General features: G+C 33.6%; 1 protein-coding gene across 1 annotated transcript in view; it reads right to left on the minus strand.

Moving 5' to 3' along the window:
* Positions 1–8718: 8718 nt before the first annotated feature.
* The window catches only part of robo3 (roundabout, axon guidance receptor, homolog 3 (Drosophila)), a 138906-nt gene continuing 125163 nt past the window's right edge, over positions 8719–22461 (minus strand). Inside the window, exons 22-27 of the mRNA XM_056466568.1 lie at positions 20181–20402; positions 17672–17856; positions 17361–17465; positions 17111–17284; positions 13973–14115; positions 8719–9496 (exon numbers count right to left, since the gene is read on the minus strand). Coding sequence (XP_056322543.1) covers positions 9485–9496; positions 13973–14115; positions 17111–17284; positions 17361–17465; positions 17672–17856; positions 20181–20402 — 841 coding nt within the window. The 3' untranslated portion in view covers positions 8719–9484. The remainder of the gene's footprint in view (positions 9497–13972; positions 14116–17110; positions 17285–17360; positions 17466–17671; positions 17857–20180; positions 20403–22461) is intronic.

Below are 22461 nucleotides of genomic sequence, written 5' to 3' on the forward strand. Positions count from 1 at the left end.
TGTCATTGACAACATTATTAGACCATTTCACTGGTAAAATGAGACATTTGTCATTATCAGATTCCCTCTTGCATTATATTCAACATTATATAGGCTAAAGTAGTTACACAGACACTGTTAAACATTCATTTTCATGCACAACACTTTGTGTTTGCCATGAAAGAAAAAAACATACAGTATTAAATGCTTGTCGTAATCAAAACTCTATAATGTGATATGATCATTTAAATGACGTGCATGCTTTTGGTTTCACTTTCACTGCCGAGTGCACTCATGTCATGGCTGTCGTCACTCTGAGAAAACAAAAACATACATGTAAATCATACTTCCCGCGCAGCTCTCAAACGATCACTCTGTGCAACAAACTGAGCGTTATTTACCACTTTATTACCTGTTATTTACAGCCTATGCAGGTTTTGTTCACTAAAGTAGACATCAATCGCGGGCACGTGCGCGTCCTCTCGGTAGTAAACAAACAGCGCGCTAGCTCACGTGTGATTTTGCGGCCGCAAATACATCACATCACATCACATTTCGAGGTGAATTATTCCTTAGAAATAAAGTATGTGGCACTTTTAACACCATTTGAAGTTATGTATTTGAAACAATGTGAAGACTTGTGCGACTGCCTTTATTCTTCTCTACTTGAAAATATAATTGGCTGAATCATGGAGAGGCTGGATTAAGATCAAGTGGGGGGTCAAATCGAGATCGCAATCTTTTTTCCATTAATTGTGCAGTCCTAACAACTTGACATGGCAGATCCTGCGATGTGTCTATTGACAATTTGCACATTTCAATATTGATGCTGATAAAATATGTTGTGCAGCCCTAGTCTGCAACTTGACCACGCAAAGCGCAATTGCAATATATGTCAGCACATATAAATGGCAACAGATTCTGAGAAACGTAGGATTGTAAAAGGACTGTAAAAAACAGCTGCAATATGATTGAATCAATCAATATGATTCAATCAATAAATCTTGCAATTGTGGCATACATTTTTATGAGAAAGATCATATTAGAAAAAGCATGTAAAATGTAAAGTCAAACTCACTTTTTTATGATAAAATCACAAGTTTAACTGTGTCCACAAGTAATTGCACACATCTTTGGCATAATTTAAGGTATCTTGCCACAAAATGCGACTGGATATGTTTTGCATCAAGGTTTAATACTTCATGTAAAAGGATTGTTTAAATGTTTAACCACAAGTCTAAACGGTCATAATAATGATGACTTAGCAAGTAACGCTAACAATTCACTTGCCAGGGAAATTTAAAACCACGCATCAATGTCTCCAAATTTCTGTCAAACCATTGCTGTGTTTTTGGTCAGCTCCAACTATTTCCAGGAATAGTATGTAGCACATGGGACAGATTTCCAATGTAATGCATTGCGGCTCTAAATTATTGGCTAAATTGACATTAATGTCCAACACCTGAGTCATCATCTCTCTCGTCTGTATCTGTCAACACACTAAATTAAAATTAAAGCCCCCTGTGTGGCGTGCCGTCCAGCCGAGTGGGCTTACTGGAGGTCCTGTACCCAGTCTGAGGTTCAGGGACGGGTGGGTGTGTGTGTGTGTGTGTGAGTGTGTATGTGTGTGTGTGGAGATGAGAAATGGCAGAGTGTTTTGCACTGACCCCATGGGATCCAGCCTTCTGTTGGCCTTCACTGACCCAGATCTGCCCCGAGAAAGATTAAACTCAAGGGTCCTTCTGTTCCCTGAAGCCCACGCTCCACAGGCATGGAGTCAGTTCAACTGTGGAAAGAAGAAGAACAAGCGTTTATTTGCAGTTGGTCAATAATTGTGAAGATTATAACAAAACAGTTGACTGCTTATTAAAGGATCTCTCATGGGAGTTTATCTCAGACGTGCAAACATTGCCATATATTGTAGGAGCAATAAGACTATATATATGATATTGACAAAATAAGAAGTCTAGCGTGGAGTTCCACAATATACACTCAAAAAAAGTTCAAACTACTTGTTTAAAATGAGCTCAAACACAATTATTGAGCTTTCTGAGGACGGCTTGATTGTTTTACGTTTAATTCACTTAAAGTTGTTAATTGTGTGGATGCAATTTTTTATTGTGTTTCATTTGAGCATCGACATCGCAATGTAAGCATCCACAAGTCACATCGCAAGATATGCAATGTTGGGTTGGGATTATAGTTGACCAGAAGCCACAGGTTTAACCATAACGGATTGAAAGTGTATAATTTGAATATGTTTTATAAGGCATTACAGATACTTTAAAGCATTCAGGGACAAAGAAATTTACCATTTGTAACTTTAATAAATCATAATTTTATTGAATTATTTATACAGAAAAGACCTTGCAGTGTTATTTTACATTTGATTATTCAACTTCTGTACCCAAATATTATAGTATTTGGCAACCGTGAAAACAATAAGCACTGTCTATTACACCTTTGTCTTTGGTCTGTTGAATTTATTTATTTGTTTGACTTGTAATTTGTCTATTACATTTTATGCATGATTCACTCCCCTACAGAAACATCCCAATGAAAATAAATAAATTCTACACAAATAGCACTATTCAGATAATCTGTTGAATTTGTATATATATTCAATCATGTGTGTGTATACAGTCAAGCCAGAAATTATTCATACCCCTGGCAAATTATGACTTAAAGTTACTTTTATTCCGCCAGAATGTTTTTTTGACCAGAAATGACAAAGACTTCTCCCAAATGATAATAAGGATACTTTCACATTGCAATTTTTTATGATTATTTCCTTTTTCACAAACAACCGTGGTGTATTTTATGAACTGTAAAGGGGTGTTCTGCTACTACTGTGTATTTCGGCATTTGAAACCTATAATAAGGTCTCTTGTGATTGAAAACACTGATCATTTGTGATTTTGTGCGCATCTTTTTCACGGTGGTGTGGTGAACTCATCAAGGGTTAATGAGCAGCCGCAGATTGAACTGTGAAGGCGGAGTTTTCATATTCATATAATTTTCAAATCATAGTCTTTCATATTTGATTTTGTTAATCTATTAATTATTTAAGTGAAATATAGCTATTTTATGTAGGCCTATGTGTTTTATTCATTTTATATATGCAATTTTTATGGACATATTTTTATATTAAATCCAGCTGAACAATATTTTTTAAAAGGTTAAAGATTAATGATTGGTTAACAAGCGCCAGTTTTACTTTTTATAGTAAAGTATTTGCCCTGTGTGCTATTCTACTATGCTGCTCAGGAGAAGAGGATGTTTGCAGAACAGAATGATGACGCATGTTGATCGATGTGTAAAAGTCACTTGAAATCCTACATAACCGCTCACACTGCGGTCACACTGCAAAACATCAGATCTGCATCTGATTTAAGACTACATATGAAAGTGGCACAAATCTGAATTGAAAAGATCAGATTCCATGCGGTTCACACTGCCAAAACAAAAAGATCTGAGTTACATGTGGGCAAAAAAAAATCATATTTAGTTCACATTTGCCTGCAGTGTATTACTTTAAACAATGTATTTTGCGACACCACAAAATAAATGAAAATATGAAAAAATAGACTAGGACTGCAAGAAAAATCTGACATTGTGATATTTTGTTTTTCTGCAAAATATTGTGTATAGAAATACTGTCAAGCTTGAAATAATCCATACCCCTGGCAAATTCTGACTTAAAGTTACTTAAAAAAATACGTTTGTAGCCTAAAACGATGAGGCATGATTGTGGGGGAAAAAATTCTTTAAGTATAAGTATTTTTTTAAGTAACTTTAAGTCAGAATTTGCCAGGGGTATGGATTATTTCAAGCTTGACAGTATTTCTATACACAATATTTTGCAGAAAAACAAAATATCGCAATATCAGATTTGTCTTGCAGTCCTAGTCTATTGTTTCATATTCTCATTTATTTTGTGGTGTCGCAAAATACATTGTTTACAGTAATATTTTTTCAGCATTGGGATGACCAATCTGGATTCAGACAGAAACATGAATAACAGCATGGTGAAAGATCTACAAGCTTGAAAGTGCAATGTTTACATTTTGCATTTTTTCATCAATATTTTATGTTGGCCCTGCAATTGCTATTTTTTTTAAGAGTTTGATATTTTGATAATATTTATTTTATATTTCTACATTCTTAATCAAACATTCGTCCATAAGTTTTACATAAAGTGACAAATATAATCATATATGAATGAGTGCATATTTGAGCATATACTTTAAAATGTCAAAAAGTAACTAGTCCTTTCCATGTAATTAATATTAACTAATTAAATACATTGTGATACATATTGTTATCAGGATATGAGATGACTTATTTGATGAGATTTTTTAGGGCCATATCACCCAGCCCTATTGCCACATACAGTGAATCCTCACACTTTAGACTCTAAACGCTAATATCATTCTTTTCTCGCCACTAAAGAGCATTCAGGCATTCTAACCTGGTGTTTGTCGTAAAACATCTTGACATTGATTTCAAAGCCAAATGCCAAAGCCGCTGTTTTACTAGCTTGTTTGAACATCGTCCTCTTGGTTTTAATGTGGCAATTGCATGTGCTTTGCATACATTAAAGGAACAATGAGGTTGAAGGCATCCATCTCTGGGTTCTGTAATTAACATGGAAATGGGAGAATGGTATTTTGACTGTGCTTCGCTCGCCTCTGGCCCTCCTGGGCGTGTCTCCAATGACACAAAGCTAATGAATGAGCTTGTGATTTATGGGTAGTGGGCTTACACTTAAGGAAGAGTGCGTGTCTTGACTACTTGGTCTGAATTCTAAGGAGACCTTTAAAGGTGAAAGCTCAGATGATCCTTGTGCCCTCTATAGCTCTCAATAAATTGCACTCTTCATTGGATATACCTCTAAAATGGTCTCTTTAATATAACTAAAATTGTAAAGCAAAGTTTGACACTTATTGTTTATGAGGTTCAAAGTTTAATAGCACAAATAAGCATACCTGTGTGGTGATGTTGACCAGATATTTGCTTATTGGAACATGCTCTTCATGGTAGAGCCTTGTTAAAATGAAGAGTTTAGTTCCAATTTGCTTCAACGGCTGCCTGGAATGTTCTGGTAATCCTGCAGGCCTGCAAGCTTTGGATATTTATATCAGTTTTATATTTTTTAAACATGAATTTTTTCATTGTTTTGGAGCACACTAGCTAATAGATATCCTTAAATCTAATTGACTTAAACTAACATTTAACATTTTTTATTTTTATTTCACAGGACATTTGAAGTGGCAAATTATATCATTTTTTTTCTGCCCAAATACTTTAAATTCTTAGTCACAGACCTTGAAAACACATTAAAAAACTATTCACAGTATTATATTATATTATATTATATTAAATTAAATTAAATTAAATTAAATTATATTATATTATATTGAAATCAAATCATGTGCTCAGATTTCTGCTAACTGGAAAATGTCCTTGGAGGTACAGCTTTGTTAAAATGGACAGTTTATGTCCAATTTGCTCCAACGACTGCCTGGAATGTTCTGGTAATCCTGCACGGCTTGATTATTTGGTTCAGGTTTGTTTGACAGAAAGTGCATGTCCTCTTTTTCAGCACTGCTGGTTCCGGAAATATTTTTATTATTCAGTTTTTATTATTCATGTTTTCCGATATACTGCAAGGATGCGTTAAAAACGTATATGCCATAAACCAATCTAACCATGAGGAGAATTTAGAATTTAGGGCAAAGAAGTGTATGAAATCTGACAATGGTCAAAGTTACCAGATGTTTTTAATTTACGGCTTTAATAAGAAAAAGAGCTAAACTCTTGTGAAGTATTGTGAATGAAACGATGGAATAAAAAAAATGATGGAAAGATCTAATACTAGTCATTAAAAGTTGTTACAAAAACACTGTATTTTGTTTAATGCTGAAGACAAATACAAAAGAAGATATTTTGACAAGGCTGAAAACCTGTACTTCTATGGTAGGAAAAACCAATGTCATGGAAGTCAGCTTCTTTTGTGTTAAACAGAAAAACAAAACTTATAAAGGGTTTTCATAAAGACACTATAATAAGTCAGACCTTTATTCAATTAAAAGCTTACACAAACACAGACAAGTTGTATTCCGATTTTTTTAGTATTAACTTTGTTAACAAATTTCAAACAAAATGTATCAAACAAACTTGATAAATATCAATTTGTCTAATCAATGACTAGTGAGTTATCAATCACTTTATTTGTCGTTAGTTAAGTTATTCAACTATTTCAGCTATGTACAGTAGGTGACAACGAACGTTAAATCGGTAAGGTCGGAGTTTGTATACAGAAAAATTGACATTATGCGTTTTTTCAGCACATTTAATGAAATATATTACCATATTAAGTTAGTTGTTTGATAAAACAAAACGGACGAAATGCTCCACTGTTAAACTGTGCAAATGGCTGGTTGTTTAACTATTCTCATGTCCGCTCATTATCTACTACAAGCACACGCCATTTCATAATCTCTACTTGTTGGCTGCTTTCCTTCTGATTTTCTCACCTCAGGCTAGCGAGTCAGTCTCAGGTGGGGGTGACTCACATTCTTTGTTTTCTCATTCCATTCTTTACCCTCTACTCGCTTTATTTACCTCAGTTTCTTTCTCCACACTTGTTTTCTCAATTCCTCATCCACACACCGCCTTCAGCATCCACTGTTGCCCTGGAGGAGCTGTTTTCATGCTCTCCGGTGAGGTGGAAGTTCCTGCCGTAACCGTAGAAACCGAAGATTTACGGTCTCGGCCGTTAACTGTCGCACAGTTTATTACTGAAAATGTATATCTTAAATGGACCGTGCGTAAAATTTCCTTATATTGATCACTTTTTAAATAGTCAATGTGTGAACAGCACGTAGGCTAATAAAACTTACAAAACGAGACATGTCCCACTTCTGAAGCCTGTCGACTGTGTATGTGAAGAACTCGGGCCATTTTTGCCGAGAAAACCGGATGTGACGTACCTAATGTGACAATTCGAGCAGTAGGTCTAATGCGATTTCGAATGAATGAAATTTATAAATATTCTTGTGGTGTCCTTATTAAGAATAAAGCAGTGCTAATTTACATATTTCGTTAAAACGGTTTTCTCATCAGCATGGATAGCATGATGTTCGTTAACAGTATCACTTCTAACTAAAGCAATGAATATACAATATTGAGGAAATTATGCACTGCAACACGGTGGCTCAGTGGTTAGCACTGTCGCCTCACAGCAAGAAGGTCACTGGTTCGAGCCTCGGCTGGGTCAGTTGGCATTTCTGTGAGGAGGTTGCATGTTCTCCCCTTGTTCACGTGGGTTTCCATGTGACATGTGGTATAGGTAAAATGAATAAAATAAATTGGCCGTAGTGTATGTGTGTGCATGTGAGAGTGTTTCCCAGTACTCAGTTGCAACTGAAAGGGCATCCGCTGTGTAAAACATATACTGGATAAGTTGGCGGTTCATTCCGCTGTGGCGAAACCTGATGAATAATGGGACTAAGCCGAAGGAAGATGAATGAAATTATGCGCAAAAGAAAGTCAGCGCCAACTCAATATTACGTTTCAGTTGGAAGTACGTCAACATACTGAAATAAAAGTCTCAGCAACATCCGGTTCACACAGACTTTAAAGTTGTTGTTTTTTTGTATTGCAATGCAGCTCATAGAGAAACTGACTATTAAATGAGGAAACAGTGGGCGTTGCTTGCTTTTTTCCACAGTAAGCTGATTGGATGAAGTAAAATAGGCATTTCATTCTGAAAGATCAGGAAAAGGGTTTTGGGAGAGTCAGATTCACAGTGGCAGGCCAGATTGACCGCCAGGCCACCGGGAAATGTCCCATTGCTCCCTATCGCCAGTCCGCCCCTGGCCACGCCCAATACCTCAGACAGACATAATCTGAAAATTTAGCTGAAAACAAATAGGAAGTGCATTTTCAGATTTCAATTTTTTGATTACAAGGGCAATTTTTTTTTTTTCTGAATGACATGCGTAGATGAAGTGTTTACCACATAATTAGCAATGTGGGCTAACAAAATCAATATAGCTAATTTTGATTTCATGTGTACTTTAATAGCCACCAGTGTCACCAATAAAGCCTAATTTATAATTTATGCTTCTGAGTCAAGTGATCGGCCTGACCCACAGTGCGTGCCTTGCGCATAATCGTGCATATTTACTTCTGCGTGCTGTTTGTGTTGCTCTGAAACGCTAGCTGGCAGCAGGTTTTTATGTTCCTCGGTGTCGAGATTCTTCAAAGGTGTTTTTTTCTGAACGCTACTTTAATGTACAAGTAGCTAAAACTCACTCATTTAGAGGTGGAAACCGGCGGACGTGCAGCAACTTTAATCATAAGGTAAACACAAAACAAAAGATTCCATCTGGAGCTCGTTCACGGGACTCAACACTTGTAAACACTCGCTCCATTAGAATCTCGGCTCTCCGCACAGATACCAAATCCACCAATCCAGAACTTGCGCTATGTGTTGTTGTGACGTGTAGGTACAATTTTTGAGAGGTCCACGTCGAGGGATCTGCAATAGCAAGAAGGCTGCGCCAGCGCATACGTGTGTGCTTGACGCAGAAGTATAAATCAGCCTCAATGCACATTTCTAAATTCTACACACAGCCCTTTTCATTTTTAATTACAAATGACAAAATATTTTCAACAACTTATTAATACACTTTTAAAAACAAGACACGCATATATATATATATAGCTCAGCAAATGTATTTTATTTTATTTATACAAAACAACAAGGACTACCAAAAAGTTAGTCAAAGAAACATAATTTTGGTTTTTTTGAATGAAATACATTTCCTCACGATCTCCAAAAACACTCCTTAAAAAAAGACAAGTACAATCGTTCACAACAGTCGTCAAACTCTCTTGGCTTGGAAAAAGAAAGGGGGGAAAAGGGAGCACATTCTTTTGTGACGGGGGATCCACAGACGGAGACGGGACGGACAGACAGAAGTGTCCTCGGCTCGGTTAGGTCATGAGACTGGCTGTCTAGCTGGCTGGTCAAACAACACATATTGTGCTTTGTTTTTTTTGTTGTTTTTTTTAAAGTTGTTGTTCTCCAACACAACGCGAGTGCAATATTATTATGCTTTGAAATGCTGCTGTATACATTTCTACAAGAGGTTGGCACATTCAGACGTTAACTTATCTATAATATCGGCGCTTTTAACATGATTTCATTTCTTCTTTCATGTATAAATACAATATACTCTTCTTTCCTGGCATCTGGAGCCCATGTAAAAAGCTTCAACGGATGATTATTTACAGTGACGGCGCGATGGAAAAAATGCCCCCATGAAGGTCATAAATAACAATAATAACAATAATTAATAACGTAATCAAAAAGTTCCAGACTCGCACTCTCAAATCTGTACACTCGTTCACTTCTCTTCGGTTCTTCTCTTCGGTTTCTGAACGAAAACGGAGGGATGTCTGAGTCAATCTTCCAGCGTCTCACAGCCTTTCCTTATCTCATCTCCTGGAGGAAACAAAAAGTGGAGGAAAAAATTAGCTATGAAAAACTTTACCAACATTCATTTAAAGTGGCCATAATATTTATAATGAATCAATAAAATCAATACTAGAAACTATTATTATTATTTTATAGGGGTTTTCACCTTTATTGATAGGACAGTGGAGATTTACACACAGGAAAGTATGGGGAGCAGAGAGAGGGGAAGGATCAGCTAAGTACCTTGAGCCGGGAATCGAACTCTGATTGCTGCAAGCACCTGAGTGCTACATATATGTCGACACACTAACAACTAGGCTATTGGCGTCAACAATACCAGAAATTATAATATAATATAATATAATATAATATAATATAATATAATATAATATAATATAATATAATATAATATAATATAATATAATATAATATAATATAATATAATAATTGTGTAAGTAGAAAAAGAAACAAACACAAAAAAATGCATTTAGAAACCATTGAGTTCCCCCTCCCCTTCCTCATAGTAGTTTGGTCCACTGCCTGCTTTCCCAGTTCATCTCACTTAAGCTGCGTCCCAAATGGCACACTATGCACTTATGCACTATGTACTTCTGCACTTACACACTCAACAGTATAGTATATGTATGTAGTGTCATCCCAAATGAAACGCTAATGTTTTTTTACTAATCGGAAATTCAAACCGTTTCCCTGATCACGTTTGACTGTTGCCAAATTAGCGAAATAAATGACCAAATTTTACCTGCCTTGAGTATTGCCACATTCACCATTAGGAGGCGCTATAATCACTCACGTAAAAGAATTTTGTTTTCACGATCCAAAAAAAGTAATGTAATCCAGCATGAGCGCCTGAAAGCTCCGCCCCTTCTGCTACGTGAGCAAAGCAGCAGCTGTTGAGTGCATGAAGTCTCCAACATTCAACATTTCATTTTACCGGTTGAATTAGTTCATCATCCGGGTATATAAAGTGCACTTATTCTTATTACTGAGTTTTTAGTGTGAACGCACTGCTTACACTACTTATACTACCAAATGGCAAAGAATAGTGTATAAGTATGCAATTTGGGACACACCTATACTCTACACACACACATACACACACACACACACACACACATAGTATTTTGTATATTCATATAGAGTATTTTGTTCACTATAAATAAATAAACTCTCTTTAAAGTAGATGATGAAGACACATTCCTAAATTAGTTGTGGCATAAATGCTGATTACCGATGTAATTGTCCACCAATCTGCTATATTAGCGATTAAAATATTATGTATCTAGTTAACATTAGCTTGTTTACAATAGCTTGTTGCGCAGTGCACTGCAACTAACACGCTGGCCAAAGCTGTTTCCCATGCATTGTTTTATTTGTGACGACTTGGGATAATGTTAACTTAACATTAACGGCCAAAATTAGCATATTATATTTAGCTGTGCATTTACTAAATGAGCCCTGTGCTACGTCCGAACTGACCTCACTCTATTTTTGTATAATCAATTTCTAATCAGTTCTTAAATGTCTTAATATAGACACTGTACTTATAAGTACATTTATATATAAACAATTTGATTCTATTATTTGTCTCCTTCAATAATTGCTCATGATAAATGTTATATTTATTGTGCCCCCTACTTTTCAATTAAATGTATGCCCATGTATGTGTGTGTATCACATAAACATAGCAAAGATAAATAATGCACATAAATATATTAAGATGTGATTAATCGCGATTAATCTTTGCCCAGCATAATAAAATAAAATAAAATAAAATAAAATAAAATAAAATAAAATAAAATTAAATTAAATTAAATTAAATTAAATTAAATTAAATTAAATTAAATTAAATTAAATTAAATTAAATTAAATTAAAAATAAATAAAATTAAAAATAAATAAAATTAAAAATAAATAAAATTAAAAATAAATAAAATAAAATGTAACGTAACATAATATAACACAATATAATAGTAGTGGTCATTTGAACTGAGCTGGTCTATTCAGAAGATAATCGTGGCCTCTCTGGGAACAAAAGCAGGTATGTCTATAGATGACTTAACGCAGCAGAAATTGTCCATCATGTGACGTGACAAGATCTGAGGAGGAAGAATGAAGGTGATCTTATGGGCAGACCCTCCGTCAAGCACCTATTCACGCTCTCTGTCCGACTGGAAAGATAACGCTAACCACGTGAAACCCAAAACTCCCTCCCCGGGGAACGTAGAGCCCTCTTTTATGAGTTTGTCTTTTATGTTTCACGGAGGGGGGAAACCTGAGAGCGGGACACACATCTGAGGAGACTCCTCAGACCATATGGAGACAGCTCAGTTTCACACAACTATTCATGTCTATAGGGATTGAAAAGATTTGAGTGCTTCGTCCCATGCAACACATTCTATCTAATGAAATTTGACTGAAATTGATGTGTCACATTTTGATGTTACATTTGACTAATTGATGAGTTACAAATGGTGAAAAACCAAACACTGTTAAAATGTTTGTTGTTGTTGTTTTGAGTTGTTAAAGTCATGGCATTAACATTCCATGGTATCAGAGGTCACAGTTGTGATTTTACCATGGTAAAAATACAATGTAAAATGAAAAAATAAATTGTTATTAATAATATCAAGGCGACACGGTGGCTCAGTGGTTAGCACTGTCGCCCCACAGCAGGAAGGTCACTGGTCAACTTCCTGGCTGGGTCAGTTGGCATTTAATAAAATGCCAATAAAGAGACTAAGCCGAAGGAAAAATTAATGAATAATAATACCAAAATTATAATTAATAACCAGCAATGCCTCAGTCAAATTCTTATTAATTAAAAGCAATATTTCCTTAATCCCATAACACTTAATAATAGAATTACTGCTATTTACTAACTAACTAATAACTAACTAATATTATTCATAAAATATTCAAATAAATTACAAACTGTATTTTTACAAAATAATGCTTGATCTATTCTTATTCTTATTCTTATTCTTATTCTTATTATTATTCATGAGGCTACATCGCTACCCACTGCGCCACCGTTCCGCCCCATTATTATTATTAATATTATTAATATTTGCAAGCAATACTTTCATAATCCCATAACACTAAATGACAGAATTACTTCTAATTAATATGATTAATAAGAGTATAATTAAATACAAACTGCATTATTATTATTATTATTATTATTGTTATTATTATTATTATTATTATTATTATTATTATTATTATTATTATTATTATTATTATTATTATTATTATTATTGCTATTATTGTTATAATTATTTATTATTCATTTTACTAATTGCAAGCAATACTTCCATAATCCCATGACACTAAATAGTACAATTAAATACAAACTGTATTTCTTTTTCTATTATTATTATTATTAATATTATTATTAACAAGCAATCCTCCTAGTTCTACCAATAATTCATTAACACCAAATAACGGACTATTATTACTACTACTACTACTTCAACAACTACTATTTTTGATGTATTTTTAAAAATAATATAATAGCAATACTTCCATCAATTAATGCTAAACAAATATGTATAATACTATGGACAGTGCACAACGTAATACAAATATATTACTGTAAAAAATTTTGAATTCTTTATTAGCTACATTTATAATTTGAGAGCTTTGAATGGGTCTCACAGAGTTTAGAGCATGATTTTCTTTCTCTAAAACTCGGTTATAAGCGATCAGCCAAGTGTTTGGATTGGAGAAAATCCACTTTGCCGACAGATCAGTGTGTTCTAGCATCAGTTCTCAGAGCGCTGGGGAAATGAACTTCAGAAAGAGAGTCTGATTGCTGGCTAGAATTGTTCTACAGAATCGCTCTACAGAATTTTCATACTGTATTCTGTGCCCAGCAGCCAGATGGACTCGTTCAGTCTAGACTCATCCACACTTACTCAACTCTGTCTCACCAATGAAAGAGTGTTAAGAAAAGATAAAGCTGTGCACATGTTTGCGGCCTGTGCTTGACTAAGCTCAGCTAATGTTTAGGATTTGAGATTAGAGTCAGGATTTGGGAGGATGAGGATTTGAGGGCATATACTTGTGGTGATCAGTATTTTTTGTCTTGAATTGCTGTAAAAATATTCAAGAATGGCGACACGGTGGCTCAGTGGTTAGCATTGTCGCCTCACAGCAAGAAGGTCGCTGATTCGAGTACCGGCTGGGTCAGTCGGCATTTCCTTTCTGGAGTTAGCATGTTCTCCCCCTGTTGGCGTGGGTTTCCTCCGTGTGCTCCGGTTTCCCCCACAGTCCAAAGACATGCGCTATAGGTGAATTGAATAAACTTAACTGGCCTAATGAGTGTGTATAGATGTTTCCCAGTACTGGGTTGCAGCTGGAAAGGGTTTCTGCTGTGTAAAACATATGCTGATAAGTTGGCGGTTCATTGCTCTGTGGCAACCCCTGATGAATAAAAATGAATGAAAAGGTAGTGATTTTCTGTAGTGATACTTGGTCTTACATCATTTCTCTTCCTGCCCGTTCCATGCCCTCGCGATCCCGTTGACCCTCGTGATGATGAACTTCCTGTTGTGGAGCAATTGCTGGATATCTGACCTCGGGACAGGAAGTTGGGCTTGTTGTAAGGAATTAAATCATCTTCTTCTATAAGCCACAAAAACAAACCATAATGTTATGGGTTAATAAAAGTGTATTGATATGATATAACTTTAATTAACTACTCATCCAGAAACTGCAATGACTAAGACTGAAATATAACCCTTTACATATGTACAGCTATGAAAAAAGAAACAAATAAAAGACCACCGGAAAATTGAAAGGTTTCTCTGGGTGTGCTTGAGTTAATAATTCAATTAAATGTATTTAAATATATATATTGTGGTTACACTTTATTTTGATGGTCCGTTTGTTGAATGTAAGTTACATTGCATCTACATACCAATTAATTCTCATTAGATTATAAGTAGACTGTTGGTTTTTTTTTTAGTCAGTTAAATGTCTGTTAAATGTCAGTATCAACAGTTATTAAGCAGACAGTCTACTGATACTCAAATGGACCATCAAAATAAAGTGTTACCAATATTGACATTGAGAACATTTTTTCCAGAAATTGCTTTTTACACCACCGCAAATGTCATTATGTATTGTCTGAAAATAAATATAGAGGTCCAAAAGTATGACAATTTTTTTGTTTCTTAATAATTAATTTAATTAATAGTAATTAATAGTTAATTAATAAAATGGCAATCTTTTTCTTTTAATTTTGTAATGTCATCAGTATGTTAAAAATACGTTTTACCTAAACACAAAACTAGAAATCTTACATCCAGAGAAATGCAGAATCTCCATTTTCATATACAGTTGAGGTCAGAATTATTAGCCCTCTTGAATTATTAGCCCCCCTGTTTATTTTTTCCCCAATTTCTGTTTAACAGAGAGAAGACTTTTTTTCAACACATTTCTAATAACTGATTTATTTTATCTTTGCCTTGATGATAGTAAATAAAAATATTTTCCAAGACACTTCTATACAGCTTAATGTGACATTTAAAGGCTTAACTAGGTTAATTAGGTTAACTAGGCAGGAAAACCTGCTTTTATTCTAGCCGAAATAAAACAAATAAGACTTTCTCCAGAAGAAAAAATATTAGCAGACATACTGTGAAAATTTCCTTGCTCTGTATTTAAAATATTTAAAAAAGTAAAAAATTCAAAGTGGGACTAATAATTCTGACCTCAACTGTGTGTGTGTGTGTCTGTATATATATAAATAAATATATATATATATATATATATATATATATATATATATATATATATATATATATATATATATATATATATATATATATATATATAATATATATATATATATATATATATATATATATATTTTTTTTTTTTTTTTTTTTAGTATTTTAATGTGTTCAAATATGTGTAATGTGTAACATGTAGAATATTTAGAATAGCTAGATTTTGTGCAGACTTTTTTATTCTAGCAAAACAGACAAAAAAGAAAGACTATTGAAAGACACAGGAGGGCTTTATTTGTCTGAAAATAATTATAAATGTCCAAAAGCATGACACCTTTTTGTCAATTAATGCAAAAACGACACCTTTTTAAAAAAAATTGGATTAAATGTTAATTGAAATAATGTCATAAATGTCAGTAATTATTATGTTAAAAATATGTTTTACTTGAACACAAATCTAAAAATTTTACAAGAAATGCAGAATCTCATCATTTTTATCTATACACTGTAAAACCCAACAGTCAACTTTATCAAATGAAATGAGTGTAGTAAAAAAGAGTTTTGGACTCAGTGTTGAAGGTACGGAGTTAATTAAATGCCTCATTACTTCAACTTAAATGGAGTAAGTTCAGAGTACTCATATAGATTTGACTTGAGTTTTACAGCACTCAGTTGGTTTGAGTTCTCTTCATTTATTGGGTTTTACTGTGCTCAAATTGCTTCGTTTACTCAAATGAATAATTTCACAGTACTCATTATGATTAGTTTTTGAACTTAAATGGTTTGTTGCAATCGGTTTCCTCAAACGATTTGAGTTACCTTAACTTTTTGGGTTTTAAAGTGTTTATACAGTATATTATTTCCTTACACATTATTTCCTATAATATATTTTTATGTATTATATATATATTTATATGTGTTCAAATATATTGAATGTGTAACATGTAGAATATTTAGAATAGCCAGATTTTGTGCAGATTTTTTTATCCCAGCAAAACAAAACAAAAAAAAAAAGACTTTTTCAGAAATGTCACATTATTTCCTATATTTTTTCTGGAAAAAAAGTCTTTTTTTTTATTTGTTTTGCTGGGATAAAAAATCTGCATAAAATCTAGCTATTCTAAATATTCTACATGTTATACATCACACATATTTGAACACATTAAAATTCTAAAAATGCACTTATGATTGCTAAAATAATTTCAGCCAAACAAACAAAAAAGAAAGACTTTTTCCAGAAAACAATGTATTAGGAAATACTGTGACATGTCCTTGCATTGTTAAACATCACTTGATAAATATGTGAAAAATAAAATACATTTATATTACAAATATTAATATTATTAGCCCCCTTAAGAAATTCGATATTCTTTTAGTTGGCTACAAAAACACTGCTGTCCAAATGACTTGCCTAATTACCCAAAATTGCCTAATTAACATAATTAACCCCGTTAAGCCTTTAAATAGTGAATGCTTTAAGCTGAATACTAATAACTAGAAAAAATATTATGTACTGCCATCATGGACAACAAAAATGAGTTATTAAAACTATTATGTTGAAAAAATCATCACTTTATGAAATATTTGAAATACAATAAAAAATTTCACAGGAGAGCTAATAATTTAGTCTTATACATAATGGAATAACAGCACTCTAAACCAGTGTTTCCCAACCCTGTTCCTAAAGGCACACCAACAGCACACATTTTCAACCTCTTCCTAATAAAAAAAATTGGAACCAACTCATCAGAATGTTAGAAAAGACTCCAAAACTTGAAATGAATTGGTCAGATAAGGAAGACATCCAAAATATGTACTGTTGGTGTGCCTCCAGGAACAGAGTTTCGAAACACTGCTCTAAACAACAGATTGAGGCGTTCTCTAACCATCTATCCGTCTATGGGCCGAGTTCTTCCGGTTGGGTGTGCTCTGTTCTCTCCTCTCCATGGACGAATTAGAGCTGCCGGCTCTCTCGAGGGACGTCTGCCCGCACTCGAAGCCCCCTACATGCGCGCAGTGGTCCTGGTCTTCGGGTGGAGGCTCTGGTGGAGGAGGCAGATCTGCAGAGATGTGTCCGGCATGTTAAATAGGCAGGACTTAAATGATTAACTAACTGCACTCTGGTCAGTAACTCACCGCCCTGCAGTATATCTCTCCGGTATTGAGCGCTCTTGGAGGCTTTCTTCTTCACCTTGGATTTCTGCCCAGGCGGTGTGTGGTCTGTGGAGGGCCTCGCTCGACCTGAGAGAGTGGATGCAAAATGACAATGAAGAAGCCATAACAAAAACTAGCTAATTTTAATATTTTGTATTCTGAAATGTTATACATTCAACATATTTGAACACATTAATGTTTAAAACATATGAAAAATTTGTCTGTATAATGTACTCAGGTGTAAAGCATGAACCTCTGTAGCATGTATATATATAGAGAGAGATAAAACACACCTGGTGTGGTGTTGTTGATGTTCTCTACACTTTGGGCAGCTCCTTGGCTCAGGTCTCGTTTATGAGCTGAACGGTGTGGCACAGTGTTGTCAGGACACTCCTGATTGGCTGACAGGTTTGGGTTGGATTGGGTTAGAGGTGGGCTTGGTGCTCGCGGCACAGGCACTGGTCCACACGGCAACCGGCTGTCAATGACAAATACGCTGGGTTAGTTGGAACTAATTTTGACACCATGAAATATGATCAGTAAACGCGCCTCATTCAATGGATCTCTTTGTTTTAGCCCAGATCTGCAGTTTTAGTGCCAACAAGGCATATGAAGCCTATTATATGTGCTCATGTTAAACATAAACAGTAGGCCAAAATCAGCACTCTGTAAAAAGTAAATGATCTTTCCAAACTTGGCGCAACTGCAGTCTAGCAGGAAGCTTAATGAGAGTCTGGATATTCGCTGTTTGCCATGATTATCTACAAAAAGAATGCAGACCTGCAGAGGAATAAATAATTCATAAAACATGTTTTCTCCTGCAGGAATGAACAATAACACCTTAAAAACTCCTCTAAGAGAGTGAAAACAAATAAAGATGCCGGAGAGCAGTTTCCTGAAGGATGAAGTATTGCTGATATTAAATGTCCTAAAGTCAACATCGCATCTAAAATAAAGCAAATGTTAATAATTCAATTATGATTTGAAATATACATTTGGACGTTATGCGCACTGTAAAAAAAACTGTTAGCTGTAAATATAACAGTTTCCGTATTTTGTGGTTGAAAAATTTTTGTGTTTATCTACGGTTGTGAATTGCATTATGAGATGTTGATCTCTGCTCTGTTGACTTTTGATGCTGAAAATTCAACTCCACAGTTTAACAAAGTGACTTCTTTTGACATTTTAGTAGTTTGAAATAGCATAATGTATCAGAATTAATATATAGAGAAATAAGAGTGTAAAGTAACAGAAAATGTACTGGCATTTTATTACAATGTTTTTAGCAAAATGTAAAACACCAACCCAGACAATATATCACATTAAAATGTTAATAAAAGTCACTTTTTTTAACTTTTCAAGGTTAAAAGTTGTTGGAAGAAAGATAAAGGTGCCATAAGGCAATTATATATATATATATATATATATATATATATATATATATATATATATATATATATATATATATATATATATATATATATATATATATATATATATATTTTTTTTTTTTTTTTTTTTTTTTTTTTTTTTTCCCAAAATATATTTATTGGGCTTTGTTTGAACTACAGAACAAAATACATAAAAATTTAAAATTAAATAAAACAATTTTTTTTAAAAAATTTAAAAGACAAATGGTTAAAAATGAAAATAAATATGTAAATAAATTACATACATTCAAATAATAACAGTACATAATTAACAAATAAATAAATCATAACAATGTTCAGTGCATTTTTGTACCTTGCATTTCACAGCCTTCCAGTGTTACTGGTTAAACAAATATGTTAATTGTTGCTGAAATGTAAGACATCTGAACAATATAATAAACACCAACAAGGGTTTGAAAGCTCAAACATCAAAAAGTGTTGCATGGTCTAACTGGTTCAAACAGTGTTGAAAGGGGGTCCATATTTGATAGAAATCGTGTCGTTTTCCTTTAACAGTGTATGTCAGCATCTCCAGAGCAAGACTGCTAGTCATTTCTTTAATCCACTGGCCAGAGGATGGCCTTTGAGTTTTTTATCCAATTTAAAGCAAAACACACTTCGCTTAGAGTAAACTAAAATCCAATAGTTTGTGTTTGCTTGTGTTCAGATCCAGGTTAACAGCGTATATATGAAATAAACATAATTTGGGAAATGTCTGTTTTCTTCAATTAATTTACCAATCATAAGAATCTCTTTCCAAAATGTTTGGATCTCATTGCACTCCCATAGACAATGATAAAGGGTTCCCACTTCTTCATTGCATTTTGTACAGCTATCAGGAATATTTAGGTTAAATCTAGTTTAGCTGGTGTAATGTAAGTTCGTAGGAGCCATTTATATTACAGTAATACAGTAATAGTATTACAACTTGTGTAATACTATTATTTTGGGCAAATAAACAAGAATCTATTCTATTCTTCTTTAGATTTGTCTTCTTGAAGATCATGTTTCCCATGTTGATAAGTAGAATAAAGAGTTATCTTTTGATCCCTCTAAGAGTATATTATAAAACATTGATAGATTACCCCTATCTCTTAAATGTTTTACAGCGTGATCTTCTATGACAGACAATGATATTTTTGAATGCGTTTTATTTTCTGAATGAATAAAACTTCTTACCTGTAGATATTTTAAAAAATGTTTCTGGGGGATATCAAATTTTCTCACCAATTGTTGGAACGTGCCCATTACATATTCCTTGTTTAAGGAAAACTAATTTACGGATATTTTTTAAAGCTAAAAATAAAAGTGACTCAAAACTCAAACTTTTGAACTTTCTAAAAACACAAAGGGATGTAATAAAAAATCTCACCGTGTCATGTGTGGTTGTTCGAGCTGGTGTAAGCGTGGTATATCGTGGAAGTGTCCGTCGTCTCTGGGAGAAGGGGTTAAAGTGGCGGTGGACTGGTGGCTGTAGGATGTGGTGGGTGAAGAAGCTTCTCCTCTTGGAGGTGGAACAGGACCATCCTCCACCATGCCGTCTATGAGGTAAGACCGCTCGGGGAGAGGAGGACACCACTCTTCCTCATCAGACCTGTGCATAGAGAAGTGTTTCGATTTTACTACCAGGTCTAAATAAAAGCCAAATGCAATCCAAATAGAAGCCATTGAATGATTGATTGATTGATTGATTGATTGATTGATTGATTCATTCATTCATTCATTCATTCATTCATTCATTGGACTTCTTAAAAAATCTAAAAATACTGCAGGGTTGTTAACAATGTATAAGTGTAAAAATACCTGCTAAAATAATGAAAATGCATCCTCTTAAAACCAGCAGAACTGAATTAAACTGAACTTCAACTCTGAAAACTGGACTGACACAGTTTCAATATACTAAAACTTCTATGTTAAGCTGCTTTGACACAATCTACATTGTAAAAGCGCTATAGAAATAAACATGAAGTGGATTGATTGGCTGTGGTCAATAAAAGTGTCTGTCTCTTTAAGGCAAAAATTTCCTGTTTTAATAGGGAAAGGGGTTTTAATTGTTGATTTGCAAGGAAAAATGTATTATTATGTACACACTAAATGCTCTGTTGTGTTACGATAAGATTTAAAAAAAATTGTAGAAGCATTTCACAGTATTGATATTTTTACTGTGTTTTCAATTAATTAAATGTGTAAGTTTTTCCCCAAATTATGTAATTTTTTTAATTTTCTCCAATTAAAAATAAATAAATAAATAAATAATACAAAAAATAAATATTAACATTTTATAAATAATAAAATAAAATTAAATAATAAAAATAGAATCAGCCTTTTTTTGGTAAAAACTTTGATAAATGTTAGTTTATAAGGGAAAAATTAATTTGTATAACACTATATACAATGTTTTATACATACATACATACATACATACAGACATACAGTGCTCAGCATATATATGTACACCCCTCACAAATCTATCTTTTAAATGCATATTTTTAATAGGAAGCTATACAATATTATATTTGTGCATATACATTAGATTAGTCAGTACAGAAGCCAAATCTGGAGCTTATCTAACAAAATAACTTACGATAACGATCCAAAATTAGGACACTTAATTTTATATGTTATAGAAAAATATTAAATACAAATTTGAAAAAGAGGAAAAATTAAGAGAACAAAAAAATTTAAAAATCTAGTTGAAATTTTGTAGGTTGTAATTTTTTTTTTGCAATATTTGGCTTGAATTTATTTGTATTATCTCATTATATTATTTTAATAAATATATCTGTTTAATGCACCTGTTTTGTTTAAATGCACCAACATACATTGCCTATATTCACTGAGAAATGGATAAAATATTAATTTTCAAAATGGGGTGTACTCAATTATGCTGAGCATACATACATACACATACATATATGTTATATGTTAAATAATCCTGAAAAAGTACTAAATAGCACAAAATTCATCATAACACAAAGTATTTTTCGAGTAGCCAATAAGCATATTAAAATAATTTCTGAAAGATCATGTGACACTGAAGACTAGAGAATTTATGCATAAAATTCAGCTTTCCAATCAGAGAAATTAATTACATTTTAAGCTACATTATTACAGATATGTGTCATTTTTAAATTGTAAAAGCATTTCACAATAATTATATATTTACTACATTTTTAATGTATTAAATGTGGCTTGTTTTGGAGAATAAAAAACACATACCAACCCCAAATTAGTAGCTTTTTTTGTATATTTTTATATTTTCCCCATTTCATAAAATAATTATTCTATAAGAACTGACATACAGAACAATAGCAATCAATCAACCTGTCAAACACGAGCATAATCCAGCAACCACTCTTCACCTTCACCTTCAGATTGACAGAATAAGTGACTTAAATCCTGCTCTATAACTAAATTCGCTCATTTTCAGCAGAAGGTTAAGTAACTTCTTTGCTAAATCAATCACTCCACACTCATTATGATCGCCTGCTGCAGTAATCACCGGGTCAATGCAACCGGTGGCATATCGATCCTGTCAAACCAGACGGATAACAATATGCATGAACTTTCAGCTCCAATCCCAGCAAGAGCGATGGAAAATCAGTTAAACGCGGTGGCATTTTGACTGACACTGACTCCATGTTTCGCCTTGA

Source organism: Danio aesculapii, chromosome 10 (genome assembly GCF_903798145.1).
Source record: "Danio aesculapii chromosome 10, fDanAes4.1, whole genome shotgun sequence".
Lineage (NCBI taxonomy): Eukaryota > Metazoa > Chordata > Actinopteri > Cypriniformes > Danionidae > Danio > Danio aesculapii.